At 54.3% G+C, this 26,505-nt stretch overlaps 14 protein-coding genes across 14 annotated transcripts; 7 read left to right on the top strand and 7 right to left on the bottom strand.

The window, feature by feature from the left end:
- Positions 1-592: 592 nt before the first annotated feature.
- LTR77_007358 (uncharacterized protein) lies at positions 593-3,252 on the top strand (the record flags this gene model as incomplete). Its single annotated transcript, XM_064804595.1, has 2 exons — positions 593-1,429; positions 1,555-3,252. The coding sequence occupies 2 exons, from the start codon at positions 593-595 to the stop codon at positions 3,250-3,252; spliced, it is 2,535 nt and encodes an 844-aa protein (XP_064657365.1).
- A 787-nt stretch (positions 3,253-4,039) lies between these two features.
- Positions 4,040-4,989, bottom strand: LTR77_007357 (uncharacterized protein; the record flags this gene model as incomplete). Its single annotated transcript, XM_064804594.1, has 2 exons — positions 4,040-4,869; positions 4,917-4,989. The coding sequence occupies 2 exons, from the start codon at positions 4,987-4,989 to the stop codon at positions 4,040-4,042; spliced, it is 903 nt and encodes a 300-aa protein (XP_064657364.1).
- A 544-nt stretch (positions 4,990-5,533) lies between these two features.
- On the bottom strand, positions 5,534-5,907 carry SMD3 (small nuclear ribonucleoprotein Sm D3; the record flags this gene model as incomplete). The annotated part of the gene is made up of 3 exons (XM_064804593.1): positions 5,534-5,667; positions 5,724-5,784; positions 5,860-5,907. The coding sequence occupies 3 exons, from the start codon at positions 5,905-5,907 to the stop codon at positions 5,534-5,536; spliced, it is 243 nt and encodes an 80-aa protein (XP_064657363.1).
- Positions 5,908-6,147: 240 nt separating this feature from the next.
- LTR77_007355 (uncharacterized protein) lies at positions 6,148-6,852 on the top strand (the record flags this gene model as incomplete). The annotated part of the gene is made up of 2 exons (XM_064804592.1): positions 6,148-6,714; positions 6,769-6,852. 2 exons carry the CDS (start codon positions 6,148-6,150, stop codon positions 6,850-6,852), a joined length of 651 nt encoding a protein of 216 aa, XP_064657362.1.
- Positions 6,853-7,319: 467 nt separating this feature from the next.
- LTR77_007354 (uncharacterized protein) lies at positions 7,320-8,073 on the bottom strand (the record flags this gene model as incomplete). The annotated part of the gene is made up of 2 exons (XM_064804591.1): positions 7,320-7,344; positions 7,391-8,073. 2 exons carry the CDS (start codon positions 8,071-8,073, stop codon positions 7,320-7,322), a joined length of 708 nt encoding a protein of 235 aa, XP_064657361.1.
- Positions 8,074-8,434: 361 nt separating this feature from the next.
- Positions 8,435-9,494, top strand: CHS7 (Chitin synthase, class 7; the record flags this gene model as incomplete). Its single annotated transcript, XM_064804590.1, has 2 exons — positions 8,435-8,672; positions 8,734-9,494. The coding sequence occupies 2 exons, from the start codon at positions 8,435-8,437 to the stop codon at positions 9,492-9,494; spliced, it is 999 nt and encodes a 332-aa protein (XP_064657360.1).
- Positions 9,495-9,688: 194 nt separating this feature from the next.
- Positions 9,689-10,736, bottom strand: LTR77_007352 (uncharacterized protein; the record flags this gene model as incomplete). Its single annotated transcript, XM_064804589.1, has 4 exons — positions 9,689-9,831; positions 9,883-10,213; positions 10,270-10,613; positions 10,664-10,736. 4 exons carry the CDS (start codon positions 10,734-10,736, stop codon positions 9,689-9,691), a joined length of 891 nt encoding a protein of 296 aa, XP_064657359.1.
- Positions 10,737-11,649: 913 nt separating this feature from the next.
- On the top strand, positions 11,650-13,648 carry LTR77_007351 (uncharacterized protein; the record flags this gene model as incomplete). The annotated part of the gene is made up of 3 exons (XM_064804588.1): positions 11,650-12,176; positions 12,231-12,276; positions 12,326-13,648. 3 exons carry the CDS (start codon positions 11,650-11,652, stop codon positions 13,646-13,648), a joined length of 1,896 nt encoding a protein of 631 aa, XP_064657358.1.
- Positions 13,649-13,956: 308 nt separating this feature from the next.
- Positions 13,957-15,049, top strand: LTR77_007350 (uncharacterized protein; the record flags this gene model as incomplete). Its single annotated transcript, XM_064804587.1, has 3 exons — positions 13,957-14,067; positions 14,131-14,942; positions 15,001-15,049. 3 exons carry the CDS (start codon positions 13,957-13,959, stop codon positions 15,047-15,049), a joined length of 972 nt encoding a protein of 323 aa, XP_064657357.1.
- A 98-nt stretch (positions 15,050-15,147) lies between these two features.
- On the bottom strand, positions 15,148-17,047 carry LTR77_007349 (uncharacterized protein; the record flags this gene model as incomplete). Its single annotated transcript, XM_064804586.1, has 4 exons — positions 15,148-15,260; positions 15,314-15,542; positions 15,602-16,899; positions 16,963-17,047. The coding sequence occupies 4 exons, from the start codon at positions 17,045-17,047 to the stop codon at positions 15,148-15,150; spliced, it is 1,725 nt and encodes a 574-aa protein (XP_064657356.1).
- A 659-nt stretch (positions 17,048-17,706) lies between these two features.
- MRPL51 (39S ribosomal protein L51, mitochondrial) lies at positions 17,707-18,450 on the bottom strand (the record flags this gene model as incomplete). Its single annotated transcript, XM_064804585.1, has 3 exons — positions 17,707-18,010; positions 18,073-18,145; positions 18,219-18,450. 3 exons carry the CDS (start codon positions 18,448-18,450, stop codon positions 17,707-17,709), a joined length of 609 nt encoding a protein of 202 aa, XP_064657355.1.
- A 118-nt stretch (positions 18,451-18,568) lies between these two features.
- Positions 18,569-19,847, top strand: LTR77_007347 (uncharacterized protein; the record flags this gene model as incomplete). Its single annotated transcript, XM_064804584.1, has 2 exons — positions 18,569-19,151; positions 19,213-19,847. 2 exons carry the CDS (start codon positions 18,569-18,571, stop codon positions 19,845-19,847), a joined length of 1,218 nt encoding a protein of 405 aa, XP_064657354.1.
- Positions 19,848-20,921: 1,074 nt separating this feature from the next.
- On the top strand, positions 20,922-24,891 carry LTR77_007346 (uncharacterized protein; the record flags this gene model as incomplete). Its single annotated transcript, XM_064804583.1, has 4 exons — positions 20,922-21,361; positions 21,416-22,002; positions 22,056-22,182; positions 22,266-24,891. The coding sequence occupies 4 exons, from the start codon at positions 20,922-20,924 to the stop codon at positions 24,889-24,891; spliced, it is 3,780 nt and encodes a 1,259-aa protein (XP_064657353.1).
- Positions 24,892-24,972: 81 nt separating this feature from the next.
- Positions 24,973-25,813, bottom strand: LTR77_007345 (uncharacterized protein; the record flags this gene model as incomplete). Its single annotated transcript, XM_064804582.1, has 2 exons — positions 24,973-25,709; positions 25,765-25,813. The coding sequence occupies 2 exons, from the start codon at positions 25,811-25,813 to the stop codon at positions 24,973-24,975; spliced, it is 786 nt and encodes a 261-aa protein (XP_064657352.1).
- Between the last annotated feature and the right edge of the window lie 692 nt (positions 25,814-26,505).

Raw genomic sequence — 26,505 nt, 5'->3', positions numbered from 1 at the left:
AAGTAGCCTACTATCCGTGACCTGGAAGGTTTGGAGCTCCATGGCTTCCTCCTCCTCCGGCCCACCAAGCCGGCAGCACCCCGGGCGTACAGTCTGCGGGAAGCCGCTGCCTCGTGCTCGATCGGGGTCCCCTCGTCGTACAGGAAGGTTATCGATGCTTCATGAGTATACTTCTTACCTTGTCAGAACTGCTCACGACGCTCAAGAATGCTGCAGGACTAGAAGATTTCGCCTCAGCTGATCGTGCATTAGTTTTACGCATCAATGCGCTGGCGCCATCGAGACGGGCAGGACATCGACCATGTGCACACTACCCATATACAGCGTCACGGTATGCTTGGTCTTGCTCTCCCAGAACCCTCACCACCGCACTCCCTCGACGGTAGAAGAAAGCAGACATGAGCCCATGTTGTTCTTCCTTCTGAAGCGGTGGAGTGGCCCCAGCCAATGAGAGGGCGGCGGCGGCGTGGTGATCCTCCCTGCCTCCTTGAACACAGCCTCCGCTGGGCGAGACCAACAATTGTCCGCCCCCATTGATGAGAAAACTGACCCAGCGGGCATGAACTTACGGAGGACGCCTCAAGTGTGATCGATGACATCGCACCGCGTACTCTCGGTGGCAGGCGCTGTGTCGTACAACTACCTCATCTATCCCATGACCGACTGTCTCGCCGACTCCGACCCCCTCGCCGAGTCAGTCGACAAAGGCGAGCTTGCACAGCTGGTAATCCGCACTGGAGATGCGGACCTTGTGGCGCAGCTCTTGACCGCCGCTGCGCCCAAATGGAACGTCGAGGTCTTCGGCCCACCGCTCCAACCACCCGCGTCGCACAGTCTTAAACACAATGCCTCGTCCATAGTGGACCTCACCTGTGATCGGACGTCGTTGGAACGACCTTCGCGCTACGACGTGGTCAACATTCGACAGATTGGGAAACGACCTGTTTGGCACGCTCCGCCAGCAGACAAGATAACTTCTACGACTGCGGGTACTGCTATCATCACTGGTTCTGGAGAAGCCTTTCAGGACGTTGAGCCTGCTTTGGACTTTCTACAGAAGTTGAAGCCAAAGTATATCATTCATCATACGACGAGACCTCTTGCCACCGGTCGACTGTGGGACATCCTGCGCAATGGGCCGATGACCAGAGATGGCGTGCCTGACCCCGATCACCTGGCTGTCATCCTAGACGCAGAAGACCTGCGTGCTGAGGGCATACCGCTGAGTCGAGGGTTGTCTTGGGAAGCGACTGCTGAGGACTTTGTCCGGAATCTTGGATCAAACGGGCGACTGGATACGCTGGTGACTTGTCCAAACCTCATAGTTAGATTTGGGAACGAAGGGATCATCCACCATAGAGGTAGAGACGCCGTGGGTCCGCAGTTGTACTTTCGACCGGGTCACATGGAGCAGTCTCACATGCAAATGGTGAGTGCATGAGCTGGTTTTCTGGAGTCAGATGAGTCGTTTTGTTTGTTTGTCGTCAGGCACGGTGCTTTTTACCTAGTCAAGGCTAGCAAACCCTTGTTCGATGTATACTGACTATCTTATAGTCCGGTACTGCTTCAGCATTTACTGCGGGCTTTGCATTGGGGTTCCCAGACACGGACCTGGGTATACGATTAGGCCTTACTGCAAGCAACCGACTCTCAAGAAGTGGCTTCACACTTAACAAGGACGACGAAGCACCAGACTACGACGTCAACAGCATTATGGAGAACTTATCTGAAAAGGAAAGGGCATCTACCGTCAAGGTGCCCTCTGCCGACATCTCCTCGGGAGGGAGCTTCTCCATCTTCGATGCTCTGACTGGTGACCCTTCTGAAGTGGCTCGAGAGATCGTCACTAAGGGACATGATCGAGCGCTTGCTCACTGTTCAGTGCAGAAGTTCGGCAAGTTGTTTACTGCCGATCGACGAGAGCAGGAGAGCCTAGGCTCAATCGTCGAGACGGTGGATGAGCGCTTTGGGTCAAAGACTGCGGCGCCGACGTGCATAGGAGTGTTTGGGCCCATTGGTTCCGGGAAGAAATTCTTGGCATCCAGTCTGTCAGATGCTGTTAGCAGCGAGTGGCCTTTAAAAAGGCTGACGTACGACACACAAGTCATGCGTGCGGAGGACTTATCAGTGATATGCAACACCGTGCGGGACCACTCAGAGGAAGGATACATATCGGTTGTATCTTTCGAGAACTTCGAGCACCTTCTCGAGGAGAAAGGCCCCCTGTTTGACCAGGTGAGCTCGTTGATGAGGCGCGGGACTTTCAAGGACGGGACACATGAGCACAAGATCGGGCGTTGTCTGCTGCTCTTCCTGGTCAAGCAAGAACCTCCAAGGTCCGAGAGCACGCCTACCCCAACCCAGGTTCATTTCGACCTCGACCGAACCGATACTTCTACGTCACTCGACAACCTCCACGGCGTCGTGAGGCTCCTCGGACCAAACCAGTCGGGTCCCCAAGACAAGCTGTTTGCTGTTCGCCGCGCTTTCATGCTCCGACAGCTGCTTTTCGAACGGCATCCCCCGCTGGAGGTCAACGGCACCATCAAGATCGACGAAACCGTCTTGCGCGCCTTGCTATTTGTTCCCGCGTACAAGAAAGGCCTGCGATCGCTGGAACGAATCATCAGCACGAGCAGACTCTCAGGCCGGGCGAAATTCGACATCGCCGCTCTCCCACCCGAAGACCAAATCGCAGAGGAAGTACCCGAAGTCCGCACCTTCATGGCTTTCCTCCGCAGCCCTAAGCTCCCTCCAGTCCTGCGCGAGCGCATCGCCGAAGGCATCTTCGAACGCTACAAGCAACAGCGCCGTATCATGTCCGTCACCCCCGAGCAGCAGAAAGAACTCCTTAACGACCGCGCCATGGTCGACTGGGACGAACTCTCCAGCGAGCTCAAGGAATCTACCCGTGCGCAAGCAGACGATATCCCGCGCAAGCTCCGCGCTGTCGGGTATTTCATGCTTGAAGGCGAGAAGGACTCCGATGCCATGGTCCACGTGCCGGAGTTCACGAAGGAGGATCTCGATATCCTGGACAAGATGGAGCACGAGCGCTTCAATGCTGAGCGTTTGCAGAAGCAATGGCGTGCCGGCAAAAGAAATGCGAAGCAGAGGACTACTCCGTTCTTGGTCCCGTGGAAGGATCTGACGGAAGAGTGGCAGTTGGTGGATCGGGTGATGGTGGAGTGTGTGCCGGGGATTCTGGAGAAGACGGGATACAGGATCTATAAGATGAAGAAGATGGAGTAGTAGGGGTTTGTTGGGGTTGACATGTATGTTGGTGTACAGATATAGATACCTATCCATACCATTCCCAGGAACGTTGAAAGCGATCACGATTGGCTACTCTGGCCTGGAGCACTCGTAGATTGGACAAAAGTAATTTGCTTGTAGGAGTGCCCTCTCACTGGCTAAAGGGAGCTCGCAGAGGTGCATCGGGTGCTGGCAGGTTCACTCAAGCTTTGCATGAGAATAGAAACAAATTGCTGTGCCGTCTCAATCTTGCTGTCTGTTATACGTCCCAAACGCATTCTTCCATCTTCGGATTACTGCCGATGGGAAGACAAAACTAGCAAGCGCCTCACATAGGCAGAACAGTCCTCTTCCACCCTGGACTCTTCAAGTTCATCCCGTCACACCCTTGCCCTGCGCATGGCCAGAACCACAGTTTCTCGCCGCCGTTGCATGTAACAACAATGCAAGACAACCAGGCACATCGAAGCCATCCCAGTCAGCACGCCACAGTAGCCGTTTACGGAGCGCCGTACTATGCCCACGACTCGCCCGTACTGGCTGAACATCTTGTTGTATTCCGCCCAGGTCACACGCTTGCCAAACACCATGCTTTCCTCGCATATGAGGTAAACATCAAGGCGCAGCTGCGTAATGGATACTTCGCTGCGCTCGACGACCGGACGTTCAATGCTGTTACGCGCGATCCTGGTGTCGACTTTATAGAGGACGATACTATCGGCGAGCAGGATGGACATTGGGCCAGTGGGTGTCGATTTTCGCGTATCCAATTCAAGCGCCGTTTTCAGGTGCCCTCACCCTCACTCAGTAATTCTCTGACAGCCTTCGCCGCCATTCTCTTCCGCTGGGCTTCTGGTAGATCCGCAGATTGTTCCTTGACAGCCAACAGCTTTCCCATCAGGCGGTCTAAAGTCTCGACATCTTCCGCCTGTTGCGTAGGAGGAGCAAAGTCCTCTGCGTCCGGCTCAAAGTCGTGTCCTGCGAGAGCGGATTTCATGCCGAACAGCTCTGCAGTCATTTCGGCCTCGTCACGAGCAAAGCCTCGAAAGTCGTCTTCGTCTCCATCGTCGAGTCCTAGTGCATCCAAGTCCAGCTCACCATCGTCTGAGCCTGCCGTGGCTGCCCACTCGTTGGCTTCTAGAGCCTCCCGTAAGCGGTCCAGGCCTACATTTTCGCCGAACTCGTTCTTGCCCTTCGCGCCGTAGTTGATGAACTCGAAGCCGTACTGCATGCACGTATCGTCCCATTCATCCTGCTCTGCAGTCAAAGCCGTGCCGTTCGCGGCAGGCATAGCGGCAGCCAGCATGACAGTGTCCGCCCCATATCCGGCATGTTCTTCAGAGACCTCCTGGATCGCTTTCATGACCTCTTCGCATTCTTGACTGACCTCTTGATTGGTGGGTGGCTTGAAGCAGTATACCCATGCTCCTACCGCTTCCACTACCTCACGAGCTTCTGGCTTCGAGAACTCGGTCTTCCACTCCTGTACGTCCGTGATCTCGTCGATCCATATCGGCACCTTAGCTTCGTAGTATGCGGTCTTGACTTCCCACTCGTGCGTAAGACCGGCCGTCGAGCCATTGTCGTGGCATAACGGTGCGCTGCCAGTGAGATCTGGAGATGTCAGATGTGAAGTCAAGTCCTGCGGCAGCGCAATCTACCTTCGATAAGTTTCAAAACTCCGGAGCCCGGTTTACCAAGTGCAAGGATGCGGCGGGAACGATTGATGTCCATCCTCAAGACGGGCGGCAGTCTTTATTGTTAAGACACACATTGTGGTATAAAGATGGACTTGCACAGCTTGGATGACAAAGTAGAATTTATGGCTTCACGTGCCGATCACATGTTACGAACGTTGAAGTCAAAGAGCCAATACTGATGCACACAGATTGATTGACAGCATTGAGAGCAGTCGTTGGTATTCCACAGCTATTGGGCTGTATTGTGGCCTCTGCGATCTTCTCGACCTGCCTATCGCGAACGCCGTACGCCTCGCTAGCCTGCTCGTGCTTCTCCCCAGTCCTGCCCGGTCATATGACGGTATTCGCTTTCCCCGAACGAGCGAAGACCTCATCCACTCCATGATCCTGTGGCCATCGTCCACCACTATCCCTTCAACCTCTGCCTCCTCTGCCCGACCCACGCGCGCGGTTCACCGTAGCCCGACCTCTCGCCAATCCTACACCTCTTCCGCGCGTGCGCCGGGCGCGGAACATGGGAGCGTTTCTGTAGCTCTCGTCAGTCCCCCACGATTCCAGATTGAATGCGCGCCCAGTATTCACTTCAGCATGTCCGGTACGATGAATAGCCGTACGTGCGACCCACGAATGTATACCCTGTCCAGATGCGTGACCCTCCCGTCGCGCTGTGTCACGTTGATGTTTTCGAGCTGGCAGTTCATGTTGTCCTCCGCTGTATATCATAATTAGCAATTGTCCTTGCGCCGCATATTCCATGGCCTTTCCTACCTTCAATAAGCTTTCCGCGGTAGGTCTGTCCAGAGTCGATCTCAACCGTGACCAGGTGACCCTAGCAGTAGCAAAGTCAGCTGCAATCGTCCCGTAAGCACACGTACGCTCACGCGAACAGCTGTGTTGGACTTACAGTGGCCTCGTTGAGGAGCTTGATCGGGATGCCAATGGTCGAAGTCATGGTAGGCTATAGAAGCGCGCGGACGCCGTGGAGGCTCTGAGGATGTCGGCGCTTCTTTGCGGCTTTAAGGCAGCGGTAGTGGAACTAGTAATGCAAGGTCAAAGAGTTATTGATCTGGTGGTTGTTCGAATTCACATTTGCTCGTATGCGAAATTCTGCCGGGCGGTGAAGCCGGTCCTCCGACCTCACGTCGTCTGGAACGCGTCTCATTTCACCTTTCCGCTGGCACATCGACTCTGCATGTCACGACGCCTCATGAACATCTCAGGAACCTTCAACGTCCTGAGACTGTTCTACAATCCATCACTGTGCCTCCCACATCATACTGTCTCGACCTTCGATCAACTGCCAACGCCACTTTCCAAGGCATTTCCAACCAGGAATGGCGAGAAGAAACCAGATATCCGAGCGGTAGTCTTGGACAAAGACAACTGCTTTGCCGTTCCTCGCCAGAATCATGTCAGCGCTCAGAACGTGTCTACTCTGGAAGAGCTGAAGAAGGCCTACCCTGGCTCTCGCCTCCTGATTGTGTCCAACTCAGCTGGCACGAACTCTGACCCAGGATACGCAGAAGCCGAGCTTCTGGAACGGAATACTGGAGTGAAAGTCCTACGGCATACGACTAAGAAGCCTGGCTGTCATGGCGAAATCATGGACTACTTTCGAGCTGCGCCTGATGCTGGTGTAACTTCGGCTTCGCAGGTGGCGGTGGTGGGAGACAGGCTGTTTACAGATGTGCTAATGGCAAACATGATGGGTGCTCATGGGGTCTGGGTCAAAGATGGCGTTGTGCCTGACTATGGTCTGGTAAGTCCCTATTCTATTTCGAGAAGTATGGCTGTTGTACTGATTCCCTCTTAGCTATCGAGATTTGAGAAAGGTCTCGAGGCGTTCCTGACCCGCAGAGGCTACGTAGCACCGGAACCGAAGAGCCAATTCGAGTGAATTGCAGCTGCTTTGCCGGCACGAGCAGCAGGCTGTTCGCACCGTCAGCGCTTCGATGTTTTCGGCCAACTCAAGCACCAAGAAGCTGGGTCGATTGGCGGCTCTTCTCGCCATAACTACTACGCTTCTGCGCTGTTCCAAACAGGACTAGTCACCGGCGGACATGCGTTGGACTTGCATGGCTTATATACCGGCGTACAGCCTTTGGCTTCGATCTCAAGTACGAGCTGTGTCCCCCATGCAGCCGAACCATTTCGACGGTAGTACGAAGATGTTGCAATGCTGGCGAGCAAATGACGGACCGGGGATCGTCGCGATTCCGATCCGGAAGCTCCAAGTTCGGGGTATGAGGGAACGCTCCATACATTGTTGCGGTGCAAATGCAGGTCGTTCGAGCTTTGCCTGGCTCTGGCGAGGTCTCAGCGTTTAATTCAAGAGACGGCGCGGAGTGCCAGTCGAGCCCAGGGTTATGTGGTGGTCCATTGTGTCAAGCTAGATCGCAGAGCAAGCTTAGTCTGACAGACACACAGAGCCTTACAATGCTGAATATCCTTTCCACCACAGATACCAAATGTCGACCATCACACTCACAGACGCATACGGCAAGTCCATCTCAATCACACTCCAGACCCACAGTGTCCCAAGCGGCGGGCAACGCTTCATGACAGCATAGTAGCCTTTGGCATTTGCCGCGTGGATCGTGTAACAGCCCGCCGCAATGGCCACACCCAAGAAGAATATCTGCCGTGCGACTCTAAACCGACTTGCCATCGCAGACTTCATCGTCAAGATCATGAGGAATAGAATCGGCATCATGAAAGCCGTTCGCTTGACAATCTCCCACCACTCGATCTCTTGTCGGTACTGACTGTAGACCAACACATCGAGCGTGAAATGCACCATTCCCAAAGTCAAGGCCCAAAAGACTGCCATCCCAACTGGTCCAATTTCTTCATCGTCGCCCAGACCTGCTTCGAGGATGTTGCCACCTTCGTCGCGGACACGGCCGTCTTCGTACTTTGAAGCGAACGGTTGGCCTTGGTCGAGGAGATCCTTCTTCTCTTCGTACAGGTCCATAAATGTTTTGGATTTGGGGCCACTGCGGTCGGGTTGAGCCATCTTGATCTTGGGGGTTGATGAAGGAGGTTCAACTGCCTTGCCGGACTGTTTGGCGGCTGCCCGTCGTTCTTTGCGATTTCGTGGGCCATCATCGTCGGCCATGGTTGTACCGGGTGATCAGTCAGGTTGGCTGTTGAAAATGTTTCGTCTCTGGTATTAAAAAGTGGTCGTCGAGATCTGGAAGTTAATGTTCTAGAGATCTCAATTTAAAGGTTTACCTATTCTTGGACCCCTGCAGCCGCCCTGCGGCAGTGGCGCTCGCCGCGTAACTAGGGAAACTATGTACGACGGACACCCTTGTCGACCTCACTCTTCTTCTGCTCACTCATACGCCCATTGCACACCAGTCCTTCGCTTTCTATATTGCGCGCATCAACGACACGACACACACTCGCTGTAATCTCGTACTCCATACCCGCCTGCGCGACACCGCTACATCTTCCGCCGCCCCTCGAACGGCACCATGGGGTTCGGCAGCTTCAACGACCTTTGCGCGAAGACCCCTCTGCCACTATGTCCTCTCGTAGGACCGCCATCGCCGCTCACCGGCTCTCATGGCATCCAAAGCAACTGCTACGCGCGGTCAATAGAGCTGGCCAACACCATCATCTTTGAAGGAGCCGCAGGGTTCGCGCACATACTTGCACTCGTCATGACTGTCATTATGATCATACATGTGCGGAGCAAGTTCACAGCTGTTGGTAGGTCGAGACATCATACGGAAGAGGTGGTACAGAACAGCGGCTAACATGGACACGGCAGGCCGCAAGGAGATTACGACTTTCTTCTACGCTTACACCCTCCTTACGATATTCTCGCTATTGGTCGACTGCGGTGTCGTCCCGCCAGGAAGTGGAGCATATGCCTACTTTGTAGCGGCACAGCTTGGTCTCGCATCAGCGACATGCATCTCGCTGATGATCAACGGATTTGTCGGTTTCCAGCTTTACGAAGACGGCACTACGCTTTCAGTCTGGCTACTCCGTGTCTGCAGCATCGTGATGTTCTTGATCAGCTTCGCGGTCGGCCTCTTGACGTTCAAGGGCTGGGCAGGACTTGGCCCTGAGAACACCACCGGAATATTCGTCGTGGTCTACCTTTTCAGCGCGCTCTTCCTGGCCGTTTACATTGTCATGCAGTTGATCCTGATCATCGGCACACTGCAGGAGCGATGGCCACTACTCCACATCTTCTTTGGCGTGCTAGCTTTTGTCCTCGGACAGGTCATTCTCTATCAGTTCAGCGAGACGATCTGCGACACCGCTGAGCACTACCTGGACGCACTGTTCTTCAGCACGCTCGCCAACTTACTGGCTGTGATGATGGTGTACAAATATTGGGACTCAATTACCAAGGAGGATCTGGAGTTCTCAGTGGGTCAAAGACAGAACAACTGGGAAGTGAAGGAGCTGCTGCCGTCAGATGGAACGGAAAAGAGGAACACCATGTACGACGATAGCGAATACTCAGGCAGTGTGTTCCACCATCAGCCGCAGCGGACGTCGACTTTTGGTGGATACTAGGGACATCTGGATTGGGCAGGTCGGACTTCTGTGGGAATACTGGGTGGATTTGATATTAGCGAGGAGTTGTGTGCTTACATTGGGCGCATTTAGGATTATCTAATGAATCATCACGGTCATTTAGGAACACATGCTGTGCGCTTCACATCAACGAGCAGGTGCAACAAATCATGTATGATGCGATTGAATGTTGGTTACACTACACCGTCCTTTTTCAGCGCGTCAAGCTCCCTGGCATCAATCCCATACTCCTGCAGCACTTCTGCAGTATGCTCGCCATGAAGCGGCGGCCGCCGTCTTATCGTTGGCTTGGTGTCACTCATCTTGACCGCAGGACCTGGGAAGAAGTCAGCAAGCACAATACCGTCTTCGCTTAGGGAAGACTCACCAAGCAGGGACAGCTTTCCAGACGTAGCATGCTCGTACGGCACATCATGCACCATCTCCCGCGCCTCCGTCTGCGGATGCTCGAACACACGCTCCATGTTGTTGATTGGACCATACGGCAAGCCGGTGCCATCGAACAGCGCCATCCACTCGTCCGTGGTCTTCAACACGAAGAGATCATCTAGGATCGCGTGCAGATCATCGCGATTGTCGACTCGAGATTGACCGTCGCCGAATCGTTCTTCCTTCGCCAGCTCCGGTTTGCCCAAGATAGTGCAGAGCTTGAGGAATTGCTTATCGTTCACGGCGCCGCAGACGATGTAAAGATCTTTCTGCCAACAATCAGCCTCCAGCATCCACCTGCAATGAACCCTCAGATCGGACTTACAGTCTTAAAAGCATCATAAGGCACAACACTAGGATGCTGCGCACCCCACCTCGTGCCCTCCTGCTTCTGATTCAACCACGCCATCGCCGAATGCATCAACAGCGCCACCTGCGTCTCGAACAACGACGCATCGATCTTCTGACCAACACCTGTGCGGTGTCGTGCGTGCAGAGCTGCGAGGATGGCGCCGTGGGCGTACAGGCCGGTGGAGAGGTCTGTGACGGCGATGCCGGCTTTGACGGGGCCGCGGCCGCGTTCGCCTTGTAGGTGGAGAAGGCCTGCTTCGGCGCCGGTTATCATGTCGTAGCCTGCGCGGGAGGCGAAGGGGCCGTCGGGGCCATAGCCTGGAGGAAGGCTTAGTAGAGATACGGGACTGGTTGGTGGGAAGACGAACCGGATACGCTGGTGAAGATGATTCTGGGATTGACTTCTCGGAGCACGTCGTAGCCCAGGTTCATTTTCTCCATGGCGCCTCGACGGAGGTTCTCGATGCTTTCAATTCGTCAGTGGAGGGTCAATTTGGTCTTGCAATGGCGTACGCACACCACATCCGCGTCCTTCACCATATTCAGAAAGATCTTCCTCCCTTTCTCATGCTTCAAGTTGAGCTTGACAGAACGTTTGTTGCGGTTCGCAGCGGCGAAGTAATTGGACATGGGTCCAATGCCTGGTTTCCATGCTGCTGATTCCCCTGCTGCTCTGATGTGACGAGTGTCATCCTAGCATCATTTGTGTCAACGTTGTCCCTTGGTGGTGAAGTCGGATGGTCTCACGCCTCTCTCGTTGTCTTCGATCTTGATCACATCTGCACCATAATCGGCCAGAATTTGGGCACAGTATGGACCCTGACGTTACAAAGTTACCGTTCTGCGCATTGTTACGACTGGTGAGACTTACTGCAAGGACTCGAGACAGATCCAGTATCTTCACGCCCGCAAGAGCACCTTCAGCAGCTGGAGCTGGCGTCGAATAACTTCGTCTACATGTTTGCCAGACATTGCATGCCGCAGTACCGCGAGGCCATAATATGACGTTTGCAGCGAGTCGCCATTGTCTCGCACCAGACACAAGACCTTTCATCGTAGCAACATTGTCTAATTTGCGTGGTTGAAGACGTGGTCAAGAAGCAACACCACCTTGGACAATTGAAAGCCTCGGTCAACGTTGCCCGCTCTCCCCTCTCGAGTGTACTCCCTCCAGCCATCCTTCATCGGAACCCAGGATGTAGCCGCCTGTTGGTGATCATACATTCTGATATTGCATTTGTATGAGCGTGCAGAGGAAGACTGTTGCGAAGGCATGACAGACGCGTTGGATGAACGTGTGGCACGGAGCTGAGAGCGTCCGTCCCTGAACAACAACTTTGGACGCGCCGTCAGGATGAAAGCCTTCCGAACGACATCCCTTCTTGCTCGACAGAGCCAAGCACCGCTCGTTTTCAGTCGGAGCCCATACTTGAGGCGGTACCGGTCGACAGTGTCCAACGCCAAGCCTGATGTGTCAATCGTCGAAGTCGGACCACGGGATGGCCTTCAAAATATCAAAACACAAGTTGACACCTCTATCAAGATCGAGCTCATCCAGCGCCTAGCAGCCTCGGGTCTACGCACGATAGAAGCAACATCTTTCGTCGCACCAAAATGGATACCTCAACTGGCCGACTCGAAGGAGGTGATGCAGCACATTGTGGCCTCTGGGATGCAGAAGTCGATCAACTTTCCCGTGCTTGTGCCGAACCTGAAGGGCTTTGAGGGAGCTGCTGCTAGTAAGGCCCAAGAGGCGGTGCTCTTTGCGGCTGCTTCTGAGGGCTTCAGCCGGAAGAACACTAATTGCTCGGTGGAGGAGGCGCTGACGAGAGCGGAGGATGTGGCCAAGGCGTGTCTTGCTCAGGGTATACGTGCTAGAGGGTGAGACTGGGGAATTGTGAGTGCCGAAGAGAGCAACGCTGATGTGTTCTGCAGTGTGATTTCGTGTATCTTTGCATGTCCGTACGATGGACCAACAGACGTAAGCCTGAGACTCATGATTACGTTTATAGCTACTGACTTCCTTTCAGCCTGCAAAAGTGCTTTCGGTCGCTAAACGCTTCCTCGAAATGGGGTGCTATGAGGTTGGGCTCGGGGACACGTTGGGCATCGGCACTGCTGCGGATACTGAGAAGCTCCTGCGAATACTACTGTCAGAAATTCCCGCCGACAAGTTGGCCGGCCATTATCACGACACATATGGGCAAGCTGTAGCAAACGTCATCAAATCGTATGACATGGGCTTGCGAACATTTGACAGCTCTGTCGCCGGGCTAGGTGGCTGCCCTCATGCCAAAGGAGCAACCGGCAATGTCGCAACCGAAGACGTCGTATACATGTTCGAGAGGGCTGGCGTTGCGACTGGCGTCGATCTCCAACAATTGTCTGAGACTGGTGACTGGATATCGAAGCAGGTTGGCCAGAAGAACGGTAGCCGGGCTGGATCAGCTCTCGTCGCAAAAGGTCAAACAAAACCAGCGGCACCCCCATCATCGACAAAGGTAGAAGCCGCTTCGCCCGAGTGGAGGGTTGAGTCTGACGACGGCGAGCTACGTGTCTCTCGAGCTGGGAATGTTGTCAAGGTCACATTGACCCGAACACGCAATGGCAACGCACTGAGCAATTCCATGGTCGAAGGCGTGACAAATCTCTACAACACGTTGGCCAAGGACCCTACCGTCTTCCAGATCATACTCAACGCAGAAGGGAAGTTCTTCTGCACTGGCATGGACCTGAGCTCGTCAGGAAGCAGTGCCTCTGGCGACCAAGCTGTTAAAGACGACTACTACAACAAAGTCGAAGGCCTGTTCGTCTCCATCATGAACTCTCCACAGACCACGATCGCGGTAGTAGATGGACTCTGCTATGGCGGTGGTGTAGGTCTGGCATTCGCCTGCGACGTCCGTCTCGTCTCGCCGAAAGCACGCTTTACGATGACGGAGATCAAGCTTGGTTTGAGCCCGGCAACCATCTCGCGACATATGATCCGCGAATGGGGGATCTCCTTCTCAAGAGAAGCAATGCTCAGCGGACGGACCGTCACGCCTGAAGAGCTGAAGGGCATTGGTGCTGTTCACGGCATTGCCAGCTCCGCAGAAGATCTCGAACGGCTATTGAATGAGTACTTGCAAGGACTTCGCAACTGCGCTCCAAAGTCTGCTGCGGCTGTGAAGGAGCTTGTGAGACTCGGTTGGAATGATCCCGGTGGAGAGGAGCAGACAAAGTATGTCAAGCATGTGTTCGAACAGATGATGGTGCCTGGAAGTGAAGGCGAGCATGGTATGGCACAGTTCCGGAAGAAAAATAAGAATGTCGATTGGGGACATTTCTGGTCGTCGAAGCTGTCTGCTTGAAGAGGTGGCGATGACGAACAGCTGTTTTGCATCTTCAGCGGTTCTCAAATACCATCTCAACATTTGATGAGGTGTTTCTTTACACCACAGTCCACGCATCTGGCACTGGAGAAGTTCTCCGTTGGTCGTTATTCCCGGCTCGTCTGGCCGACCGTCTTATACCCGGGAGTCTTACTCCTCACCTTGTCCTCGGCTGCATCTGACCTGCATTGAACTCTCTGGAGCACCAGAAACGCTTCACCTGGCTGGGCCGTTGTCGGTTCTGGGTGAACTCTACGATATGTAGAACAACATTTATCGATCGTCCAATGTCAGGTACAGTCGAACCCTTGAAAGATGCTTTGCCTGCAAAGACAACAGATGTCCCACCGAGATCAACCTTCCTATCCTCACGGATAGTACGGAATGCCTTGCCATTCGTGAGTAAACGAACAGAAATCTTTACCAGCCAGAAGTGGAACAAATACTGACTACATCGACAGGGCATCGGCGCCTTCTCAGGCATGGTAGCAACAACCTGCATCCAACCCGCCGACGTCGTCAAAGTCCGCCTCCAACTCGCCGGCGAAGGCAGTAAAGGCGCCGCTGCCGCCTCGCCAATCTCCGTCGCTCGCACAATCGTCGCGCAAGGGAGGGTCACCGACCTCTGGGCCGGCTTGTCCGCAGGCTACCTTCGTCAACTATCGTACGGCATGCTTCGGCTTGGTCTCTTCGATCGATTCCTTGCATTCGTTGAGACCAGAGCAAAGGACAAGGGTAGGAAAGTCACCTTCGCGGAGCGAGCAGCTGCTTCGCTGTCAGCCGGTGGGCTGGCGGCGGGGATAGCTAATCCGGCTGAGGTCGCTTTGATCCGGATGCAGAGTGATGGGATGAAGCCGAAAGCTGAGCGGGCGAATTATCGGTCTGTGATCGATGCTCTGGTTCGAGTGTCGAGGCAGGAGGGCGTGCTTGGGCTGTGGGCTGGCTCTAATCCGACGATCATTCGTGCGATGGCAACCAACTTCGGACAGCTAGCCTTCTTCTCGCAGTCGAAGCCGTTGTTGCAGGACTATACGAGTCTAGGGTTCCAGAATCAAGCACTGGTGGCTTCTGGGATTGCCGGCTTTTTCGCTGCGTTCTTCAGTCTTCCGTTCGACTTCGTGAAGACGAGGTTGCAGAGAGGTGGGAAGGGTGCTGATGGCAAGCCAGTGTATCGCGGCATGATGGATTGTGCTGTCAAGGCCTTGAAGGATGAAGGACCACTGCGGTTCTATCGTGGGTTTGGAACATACTTTGTGAGAATTGCTCCTCATACGTAAGTTAGATACACTCCTTTGGAAGGATGAGATGCTCTTGCTGATGAAGTTCTGTAGGGTCATCACACTGTACGTTGCAGACAATCTAAAAGCACTCTTAATGTAGACGCCAGAAAGCAGTCATCTCGTGCCAGTGTATCGCTTTACTTCGGACTGACGCCTGTAATGACGATGCTCCAGCCCCAACAGCGCAAGCCAGCCGTCTTATAGCTTACTCCTCCCACCATTGGTCTCCTTCTTCGCCCTTTCTCTCAGCTCCCGCCTCAACATCTTACCGATAGCATTCTTGGGTATCTCGTCCACAAACACCACGCCACCTATCGAAGGGGTCAGCTCCTGCTCATCGTTGCTCGGTGTTGGGCATACATACCTCGTAATTGCTTGTAGGGAGCCAATTTCGATTTGACGAATTCCTTCACCTCATCCTCGCTGATCTTTGACCGATCGTTGGGTACGATGTACGCTCTAGGCAGATCCGTGCCTGGGTCATCTGGCGCAGGTAGGCCAACAACAGCCGCTTCCTTGATCTGGGCGTGCGAGAACAGCAGGTTCTCCAACTCCGCAGGAGCGACCTGGAGGCCTTTGTATTTCAGTAGTTCCTGCCACCAAGTTAGCACCCCAATGCCTCGCCTTGAACCCAATCAGGCTGCCATCCTACCTTTTTCCGATCAACAACATAAAACTTGCCGTTCCTCAGGACCCCAACATCACCGCTACAGAACCAGTCGTCTATGAACGCTTCCTTCGTAGCCTTCTCGTTCCGGAAATAGCCATTCGTGACCAAAGGACTCCTAATGAGCAGCTCTCCTTCCTGCTTCTCGGGGTCCTCCACATCGTCTCCATTATCATCTACACATCTCAGCTCCACCGAAGGCAAAATGTACCCGATACTCCCAGTATCATCCGCACCTCTCGGATCGTCCTTCTGCGCCGCCGTGACTGCCCCAGTGGTCTCTGACAGGCCCCACGTCTGCCCGATCATCTTCTCGTTGCCATTGCCGACCTTCGAGTTGACGTTCTTCATCAGCACGCCATCCATTGGCGCCGCGCCTGTTGCGACGCCTTCGAGGCCGCTGAGATCCTCGAGCGTGACTTCCGGAGACTTGCTGATGCGTAGCCAGATGGAAGGGACTGTGTAAAAGGATGTTATACGGTAGCGCTTCAGATATCTCACCATATCGTCCCAAACGTACTTCCGCATCCAGATGACGGTGGCGCCGGCGTATATAGGCCCAATGAGGTAGCCAAACAAGCCTGCGATGTGTGAGATGGGCAGGTGAGCGAGCGTGGAATGCTGCTTTGGTGTGAATGTGCCTTTCTCAATCTCCTTAGCTACCCAAGCGCGACTGGAGAGAGAGGTGATGTATGTTTCGGCGACAAGGTTAAGATGCGAGAGCATGACTCCCTTGGGTAGGCCAGTAGTTCCCGAAGACCAGAGAATGACGATGAGGCTGTCTTTGAGCTGTTGCGGGTCGGTGATCCTAGCCCAAGGGAGTTTCTGGTCAGACATGGCGTTAACATTGCCCGCAACCGACTTTAGTGACCAGGAGCCAGCGGTCGAGTCGAGCAGAAGTACATTTTCCAACGGTACACCGGCTTCCTGCGCAGCTTTCGAAGCGACATCCTTGTGCTCCTCGCCGCAAATGATCAACCTCGACTGTCCTATCTCGACCTGTCGGTGCAGTTCTGCCACAGTTGAACTTGGACTCGCGGCGGAGTAGACACCACCGGCGCCAATGACTCCATACAGTGCTGCCGGGACGAGGATCTGGCCATAGGAGATGACGGTCACAACATCCTTGTTGGGTCCATTGGCGCCGATGCCGTAGTTGTGGCGAAGTCCGTGAGCAACTCTTTGGCAAAGGTCCCGAAGGTCGGCTTTGGTGAGCTTGTTGCTGGGGTCGTCTGCTGCGTGGTGGAGAAGGGTATCTTCTTGGGCAACCGAGAGCTCGGTGTCTGGGAGAAGTGTCAGTATTGGTGCGCACTCGAGTGGCTGTCTGTATCCCAAGAAGGCATTACCAAACAACAAGGTCAACAGATCAACATTGGGTGTATCGGCTTTCTTCTGCGTTGGATGTGTGTATATCTTCTGCTGCTTAGCCATCTTGCTGGTGAGGTTGAAATTTTAGTTCGTTCAGTTTTGGAGTAGGCGCAACGGTCATGAGAGGCAGACACAAACGTCGGAGCATTTGCTTCGAAAGTATGGCTGTATATCTACCGAGTCGTGTTCTGCCCTCGTGCGGGCCAGACGTGCAGCTACCGAGGCAGAGCATCGAGGCTACTTGCAGCGAAGCTAAGTCGCCTCTTCTTCCAAGGCCCTTTCATTGTGCTGGAGTATTTCAAAGGCGTTGCGGTCGTCACTGAAAGCATTGCCATCGTGATGATTTTGCTCCAGGCCAACGGGCTGCTCGAGGTGAGGTCAAAGAGACGGGATGAACCGGGGAGGAACGACCTGCACGACATCCGGTTTCTGCCGAGGCTCAGACCACCAATGTATGAGGATATTGAAGACACTCCGTCACGACTCATAGCAACTGATGAAGCAAATCCTTCATGTAGAGTTCCGAATTGAGAGCAAGTACACGATCAAACATGCCATTCGAGACTCATGCCCTTGGTATCCTACGCTATGCCTCGGCTTGAAGCGCCTTTCGCCTCCCATATGCTCGACATATCGTACATATCTGTACAATCGTGGTCTCCCGAACCACCTCGAATAGGCAAATTGTAGACTCTGCCGCCATATCGTCCTGACCAGACAACCTACACCTTGAATGCAGTCCCGTGATACGGATCCCATACACCCCTCACACTCTCGTTGTTGGACCGCACCACATTCCTGCCCGCCTTCGTGCCCTTGTTCATCTTCTCGCCGCTGTTGCTCCTCATATACAGTGCCTTGTCGAGGATCTCGTGGGGCGTCATATTGCGAACGCAAATAGCCTTCTCCCGGCCGTTGATGAAGTGGCCGCGGATGACAGGGTGTTTGCCAGGTCGAGGGGAGACAGAGACTTCGACGCCGGGGTTCTCGCGGGCGAAGGCAGGGAGTTTGGTTTGGAGGAAGGCGCTGTTCGTACATGTTAGTCAAATGCTTTTCTCGCGGAGGCAATAGATTGCTTAGGGACGTACTTCATGCCGCGACTGCTACCAGCCCAATCGCAGTAGTGGAACTCGAGGCGCTTGCATTGGAGAACGAATGCGCCTACGCCGTTCTGTTGGAGGTGGTTAGTTGACGCTCATACCCATACCGTCTTATGCTTCCATGAGGGGCGTACCTGCGCCTTTGAGACGGCGCGCAATGCCTGGACCGTCATGATCTATTGTGCTTCTCCTATGTGTTGTCGCGATTGATGTTATCGAGCCATTTCCTCTTCGCATGGAAGTGAGGTACAAACTCGAGATGGGATGTTCGAGAGCCTCGATCCATATCGCGCTAGCGGACGCCAAGACCTTGAAGACCTCCTTGCTTTCGACCACGATCTCCACCTCTAACACCACATCCACCATCATGCCCGGCCACTCTCGCAACCACATCAGATTGGTTTAATTATATCTGACGCGAGAGCACAGTGATACTTTACCATCGCCCAAGCTCTGTGGCTTCAACCACAGCACGTGAGCCAGCATGACCGACAAGCTACCCCCCAACCTCCGCGCACTCTTCGCGCCGCGCCCACCACTCCGCTACCTCCCCGCGCATGACGTTGCGCCAGAAGATCGTCGCACTGCCCACATCACTAGTGTCGCACAATTCCTCCCAGCTCTGCACGAAAAGGCCGAGAACGTCAAAGCGTCCGACAACCAGGAACTTCAGCCCGGCGACCCAGGCTACGAACCCCCACCCACCGAGTCATGGCTGGAAAGGCGCGACCGAGAGACACGTGAAAAGCAAGCGCATCATCAATGGCTTCACAACGAAGGCGCAGACCTACTCTACAAACCCAAGCAGAACACAAGCGCGGCTGGCGATGCCTTCAGCACGCTGTTCGTCTCGCGCCTCTCGTACGATGTGGATAGGCACGACCTCCAAGCCGAGTTCTCGCGCTTCGGACCAATCATGCGAATCAAGGTCATCACCGACACTGGAGAGAACGAGGCGGAGATGCTTGCTCGTGGTGTGGCTCAGGACAGAATCAGTAAGAAGAAGAGGAAGGGAGCTTCAAAAGGCTACGCGTTCATCGTCTTCCACAACGAGGCCGACATGAAAGGTATATTTGTCCCCACCACGTACTGTCGGTTGCGCTTCTTTACTGACATTTTCTATCGCAGCTGCGTACAAAGAGATGGACGGTGCTAGCATTAAGGGCCGCCGCATCCTCGTCGATGTGGAACGCGGTCGGACTGTCGCTGGGTGGAGACCACTGAGATTTGGAGGTGGCCTGGGAGGACGTCACTACACCAAAGCGCCGCCTCCTCGCGCAAGCGGCGGGTACCAGTTCAACGGCCCACCACCAGGACCAGGCGGCTTCCGTGGAGGTTTCAGAGGCGGCTTCAGAGGCGACGGAGGCTTCAGGGGTGGCCGCGGTGGCGGTTTCAGAGGCGGCCGAGGTGGTATAGGATATCAAAACGGCATGCCTCCGGACGGCGCACCGGCGGGCCCACGAGGCGGATACGGCGATCGTGGAGGCTATGGAGGAGGCTACGGGGGAGGCCGTGGAGGCTATGTTGGCGGAGGGTACGACGATCGCGGATCACGCAACAACGCTAACTACGAGCCTCTCCCTCCTCGTGGCGGCGGCTACCGGGATCGCGAGGAGCCGAACGGCGGAGGGTACAGAGGAGGCGGCGATCGCGGCGGCCCTGGCTATGGTGGTGGGTTCGACGATCGCTCGCGCAAGCGGCCTTACGACGGGGGCGGGTATGGTGGGTACGAGGAGCACCGCAGCAGCAGACCGCGCTACTAATCAGCTGGACTGTGCTGGATCTTGGTAAGGCTCCCTTGATACACTACTGACCCTGATTTGTGGTAAGTATACTGATGTGACAGGCCATCACTGCTTGACGGCTTCCGCGGAGCAGGCTGCATCCTACGACTACGTCACCGCCCAAAGCACCAATACCTCACCGAAGCTGTGAAGCGTGTGAATGATTTCGGAAACGGTGAGTCGGACTACCTCCTCAGGGTAAGGTACCGGCTCGCACAGAAAGAAAAGATCACGGGAACGACGAAGGCTGCGAACAGGGAGCGGTGCAAAGTGCGGGAGGCGCGGGTTTGTTCAGGAGGCTCCATTTTTCTTTGCTCGACGTGTGTTACTACCGACTGCTTGCTTGCTTGCGTCTCTGAATGCCCTTGACTCGAGACTTGGATCTGGGTGAGTCTTTTGTACCAGTAGCGCAGTACGGTAGGTACTTGAAATACTTCATCTCATGAATTTCCGAAGGTCTTCTATGTGACGGACGTCGTTTTTAGAGCTAAAGAATGGCGTACGTACTCCTCACCTCTTCACGCGACGCCGGAGAATTGTCCATACACACTTAAATCCAACGAGAAGCGCTGAACAGGTTCACTAATTGGAACCGAGACTCGTGCGTTCGTAAGCTCGTGGCGGACGTTGCGATGGTACGATAGCCAAGGAGTGGCGTACGAAGTACTGACCTCTCAATGCGCCCGAAGACTTGCCTTCACGTGCTTAGGTCCCACTGGGAGCGCAGAACATGGCTTTGATCACCGATTGAGAATGAGACTCGCGCATTCGTGAGCTTATGGCGGGGGTTTACGATAATACCTCAGGTACATTATACCTCGTAGGTCTCGACCACGTCGGACCTGCGGCGCCACATCACACCACTGCGAACGCCCGCATGGTTGTGAGTACAGCCTTGTGGCAGACCGCATTGCTTTCGCGCCTCTTTATAAGTTGGACCTTTCCCTCAAGGCTGCCCTGCCATCGCCGGAAGGACATTTCTCTGGAAGGACCTATTTCAAGAGGACCGCCCTGCCATCGCCCACAAGGACATGTTCCAGGAAGTCATTAGGCATGGCAAGTAGTAGCAAGCCACACAATCTACGAATCCTATCGCTGGATGGCGGCGGCATCAAAGGTTATACCACGCTCCTCATCCTCCGAAGGCTCATGCGAAATCTTTCGCACGAGATGGGTGAGACGGAAGCCGACGTCCGACCTTGTCATATCTTCGATTTGATAGTGGGCACTTCCACCAGCGGCCTCATCGCAGTAATGCTTGGACGGCTTCAGATGACAGTTGACGAATGCATAAGTGCATATGAACAAGTCGGCCGACGCGTCTTTGGGAGACCTCCTGCGCTTGGTGCTGTGGGAAAAATCGTCAAAGGCTTTGCCTCATCTGCCTTTTACAGCGTCGAGGCGCTCCAGGCAGAGATCAAAACAATCTTAGGAGATCGCAACTTCCCAGCCAGCACATCATTCCGTGTCGATGGAAAACCGCCATGCAAAGTGTGCGTAACAGAGTGATATTCTGTTGGCGTGAGCGACGATTGACTGCGTCTCAGGATGCTGTGTGTCACAACAGCTACTGCCAAGCCTGAGGTACTCCGAAGTTATACTGCGACTGCATCCACTGCGGAAAATTACGATTGCACGATTTGGGAAGCAGCCAGTGCAACTTCAGCTGCTCCAATTTACTTCAAGCCTGTTCGTTTCGAGGCTGGCAAGCATGAGTTCTCTGACGGAGGCCTCCATTTCAACAATCCTGTCAACGAGGCCCTCGCCGAGCTCAGCCGCGATCCAGAATTGAAAGGACGGAAAGTCGGATGTCTTGTCAGTATCGGCACCGGGTCGACCAAAATCACTCCAGTCTCCAAAAATCTTGCTTCGTTCTTGAAAAAGGCTGTGGAGATGTTGACTGACTCCGAGCGCATTGCCGATGACTTCGCGCGGTCATCGGTCGGCCGAGAACTGAGTGATCAAGATCGATACTTTCGCTTCAATGTACCACAGGGAATGGAAGATCTGCAGCTCGACGACTACAAGGCGACGGAGAGAATGCAGGCACTCACGACTCTTTACCTTAGCAAAGCTGGCAGTGGGCGCGAGATTGAGCGCTGTACCGCGTCGCTGATGAATCCTGACAGGTCCAGTTAGTTTGCAAGTGTCGTCAAGCTTCTGGAGCTGAGCACTGATGTCGAATAGTGGACGCACACATTGGGAACATCCCCTCAGTACTTCCGCGTCAAGCTCATGAGCATTTTGTTGAACGGCCAACCTACACGAATCTGCTTCGGCGTTTCTTCCACGTGAAATCAGACGCAGGGCAGGTGTTTGTACTCTGGGGAATGGGTGGTGTCGGGTAGTACCTTGCCTACCCTCACGATGAGTAGTACATACGCTGACGGCTTACAGGAAGTCTCAGATCGCTCTGGACTTTGGCAACATGGTCAAGACTTCCATGCCTGTGTTCTGGGTGCGCGCAGACATGCTCACCAACTTTGCCTCAGACTATCGAACTATCTCTGGTCGGCTAAGCCCAACGGAAGCAACGACCGAGTCGATACCCATGATGCAGTCTTTGGATCATACCCGTCGGCAGCTCGAACAACTCAAACATGAATGCTTGCTGATTCTCGATAACGCTGACGACCTGGACGACTTCCTCAACCTCAGTGACGTCTCGACTGCAATCAACACATACATTCCACGCAATTGCCGGGTCCTCATAACCACAAGAGATCCTAGATTCGTGGGCGGCTACGCTGCAGCGGACCACGGAGTACAGGTCAAGCCCATGAGTCCCGAGGAAGCGGCAAGACTACTCTTCAAATCCGTGCCTCGCCATCTAGCACAGACCGTCACCGACGAAACCGCAGAAGATGTGCAGGAGCTCTTAGAAGCCCTTGGGTGCTTGCCGTTAGCAGTCGCACAGGCTGCCGCCAACATTCGTGACCAACAACTTTCAATCTTACAATACTCCCGGGCATATCGAGACAAGGAGCGTAGAATGGGCCTGATGAGGATGCCAGTGAGAGATCTCAGCAATCCAGCTCCTCGTTCGGCCGCCCAAAGCATTCTAGTCACCTGGGAGATGTCCTTTGACGTACTGTCCAGGCGCGATCCATTGTCAGCGGCATGCCTCAATTACATGGGCTTCTTCGACCACCGAGGCATTCCTCACGGACTACTGATGAGACTTCCTGAGTTCATTGAGATGGGTCCGGGGGAGGAGCAAAACGTCGTGTCTAGGCTTCTCCGATTGTCACTTATCGAAGAAGTCTACGGACACACCGATATTCGAGAGTACAACCTGCATCCAGTAGTCCATGAACGGATACTGAAAAGGCTTAAACCACACGAGACTTCAAGGTACGGAAAAGAAGTTGCCCTCGTGCTTCGAGAAGTCTTCCCAGAGCCGGATGACGCGAGTGATCTTACTGGAACAGATCTGAGTCTCGCCAGATATCTCTTCCGACACAATCTGAGCTTCATCCCGTCTGCAACGTCCTTCGGTGTGCGATGCATGCCACTGGTATTTCTGATGCAGCTCACCGCGGATTTTCTCAGACAGCTTGGTTTCACAGGCATGAGTGTAGAGCTGGCACGTCAGTGCATGGACGAAGCACAGCACGTCTGGTCGGGAGATGATGTCAACATTTTCTGGTGCCTCACCACCAAAATGGACTGCCTCGCAGCGGACGCAGGAGACGCCTACTGCGACGAAATACTTTCGGACTGCGACCTGGTTGGAGACTCCATCCTATCCAGCGATCTTGCGAGGTCCCAGCTCTCCAACTCCGGGATTGACAAGGTCTGGATGCAACTACTGGACTTCAGAACCCATTCGCTTTTCCACTTGGGTCTGTATGAGGAACAGCTCTTTCTCTCGCAGCTCCAATTAATCCGGTTGGAGAGTGTGACTTCCGAAGATTTCGAGAGGGCTATAAGGTACAAACACGACATCGCGAACCTGCTCAACCACTTTGGTAAGATCGACGAGGCTGAAATGCTCTGCGACAGTCTGCTGCTGGAACTCGAAGGGCCTAGGCAGGCAGAGATACCAACATACCTCAAAGTATCAGTACTCCGGGGAAAGGCAGCATGCCTAGAGCGTCGCTGGTATATGCAGGTCCCATTGATTCGTCCAACGCATTCGACACATTTGCAGAATGCGATGACTCTCTCACTGCGAGCTTGTCAACTTGCGATGACATTGGGAGTGTCAGATATCATCGGATGGGATGCTGTTGGGGAAGGCTTCCTTTGGCTTGTGAGACTTAATCGAGTTACTGAAGCCATGGCAATAGCCTCAGGGCCTCTCGAGCGATTAGCCCAAGAAAATGTTCACGCTGAGGGAGCCTTGTTCAGGCAAATAGAGAACTTCCTGCTCGTTGTTAAGGGTACAGTGTCGCACCCACTGCTCGCGGAGAGCTCTGCTGGGACGTACCTGCTACGACTCGTGCATGATGCTTCAAAGCTACACGAGATCAATCTGGCACAGCTTGATCATACGGCGGACCCGTCGTTCTTCCAGCTGTTTGTGCAAGGTATCGAATGTGGCGAACTCGGGCGCCACCTTGCAGCTGAGGACGCGCATCGAAAAGCGCTACAGTATCTGGATGGGCGCAAGAGTCTTTTGGGGCTTATTCTACATTACAATATTATGTTGGCCATCGCTCGACAGCCTGGACGATTGGAGGATGCACTGGAGTACAGACGCAGTCACCTGTCCGACATTGAGCCCGCGGAACACATCTATGGCACCCTAGAAGCCTGTCTAGCACTTGATGAAGCCGACCGAGCGGTCTACAGGCGAGCAATTGAACAGCAGCACAGTCAGCGAGGTGGAACATTGGTCTGGACCGACGCTGAAGCAGCTGGCCTTGCCCGAGCAATCAAGCGGTATGGGCCACTGGAGAACGGAGTAATGCCTCCGGGACCTTCTGCGCAGGAGCCCACATCTTCTCATTCCTCGCGGATTCGACTGCCAGAACGAATTCGCAAAACAGTCCAGGGCAAATCGAAACACCAACAATAATGGACGGCGACTGTGCTCAACCCCAGAATGGTCTCTTTTTCCGGGAATAGACCGCAATTACACGACTTCGCAACTCTCTTCCTATCGCGCACCAAATCCACCCTCAATCTGCAACGTCGTCCCCGTCACCCAAGGACTCTCAAGCAAATACCGCACGCCTCTCGCTATATCCGAGACCTCCCCATACCTCTCCTGCGCATACTGCTTCCGCAACCCCATACAATACTCCTTCAATTCTCCATCCGGAAGGACACTCGGGTCCGCAATCACCGCCGTCATCTCCGTCACAATCACACCCGGCGCAATACAGTTCACCAGAACATTGTCCTTGGGGTTCGAGTACTCCAGCGCCACACTCTTCGTGATGCCCTCAAGAGCATGTTTCGTCCCGGAATAGATGCTGGCCCATATGCCCCCATGGCTGCCGTAGACGGAGCTCATGTTGATGATCCGTCCGCCGGACCCGGAAGGATTGGATTGCATAGCCCGAATCTGATGCTGCATACTGAGAATCACGCCGTGCAAGTTTATCGACAAGACCGCAGCGGTGTTTTCAGGACTGGAGTCGGCGAACTTGACGACGTCACCTGTGGTGCCTGCGCTGTTTATCGCGGCGTCGAGGCGGCCGTAGGTTGAGACTGCTTTCTCGTGGAGGTCGGAGATGGAGGAAGGTGAAGTGATGTCGACGGGGAGGAAGGTGGCGGTGCCGCCGGAGGAGGTGATCTCTTTTACTATCTCGTCGCCTTTGGTTTGGTTCCGGCCGGCAACGATAGTCTTCCAACCGGTGGAGGCGAGGTCGAGGGCGATGCCGCGGCCGACTAGGAAGATGTTAGTACAGTGGGTGGAAGAGGTGGGAGAGTAGGACGGACTCACGGCCACCGGTGCCACCGATCACGAGGCAAACTTTCGAGGAGTCGGACATTGTTGCTCACTCGAGTATTTTGAGAGATGGAATGGCAGGAATGTGCATTCAGACTCGAATAGCTGACATCGAATAGTTTATATAACCTCCCAAACATCAGCCTCATCTCGACATCGCTCCACATCAAGACCCATCCCCTCTTCTCACTACGAGAAAGTCATCCTTCCCCAAGAAGGCCCCATTGTGCGTTTACGACACCCACTCGTAAACACCGTCAAAGTGCGACCGCTTTCGTAATGCGGCTGACCTCAAAACCGGCGTGTTCTATAACGCCATGCATGCCTGCGACATAACGATGCCCTCCACCGCCAATCCCTCTTCAGGACCGTAGTCGCCAGCTCGTAAAGAGAGCGGCTGACGCCGATGACTAAAGCTCGCGGCCCCAGTGGTGGTTTGAGGCAACGGTAAGGCCCGCGTGAAAAAGACGCTTTTTCGCTTACGTGAACGTATGTTTGATATGGTGATCGTCTCAGCTCCGGGATAATGTTGGATTTCCGGAGGCTGCCAACGATCGAAGCCCTTTTGCAAATCTTTGCGACGGCGAACCATCGTTTCACGCATTGAGACACCGAGGTTCTCGTGATGGTGCGAATATTTATGGAAGTGACCTGTCAAGCCTGGGTGGAGGAGCTTTAGCTGCAGGCCCTAAGCATGAGGCTGAAGATTGAGCCCCACGAAATTGGGGCATACGA

The sequence above is a fragment of the Saxophila tyrrhenica genome (assembly GCF_035928015.1).
Source record: "Saxophila tyrrhenica strain CCFEE 5935 chromosome Unknown scaffold_11, whole genome shotgun sequence".
In the NCBI taxonomy this organism is placed as follows: domain Eukaryota; kingdom Fungi; phylum Ascomycota; class Dothideomycetes; order Mycosphaerellales; family Extremaceae; genus Saxophila; species Saxophila tyrrhenica.
Note: the sequence above shows the minus strand (reverse complement) of the source record. Positions and strands in the feature narration are given on the sequence as shown.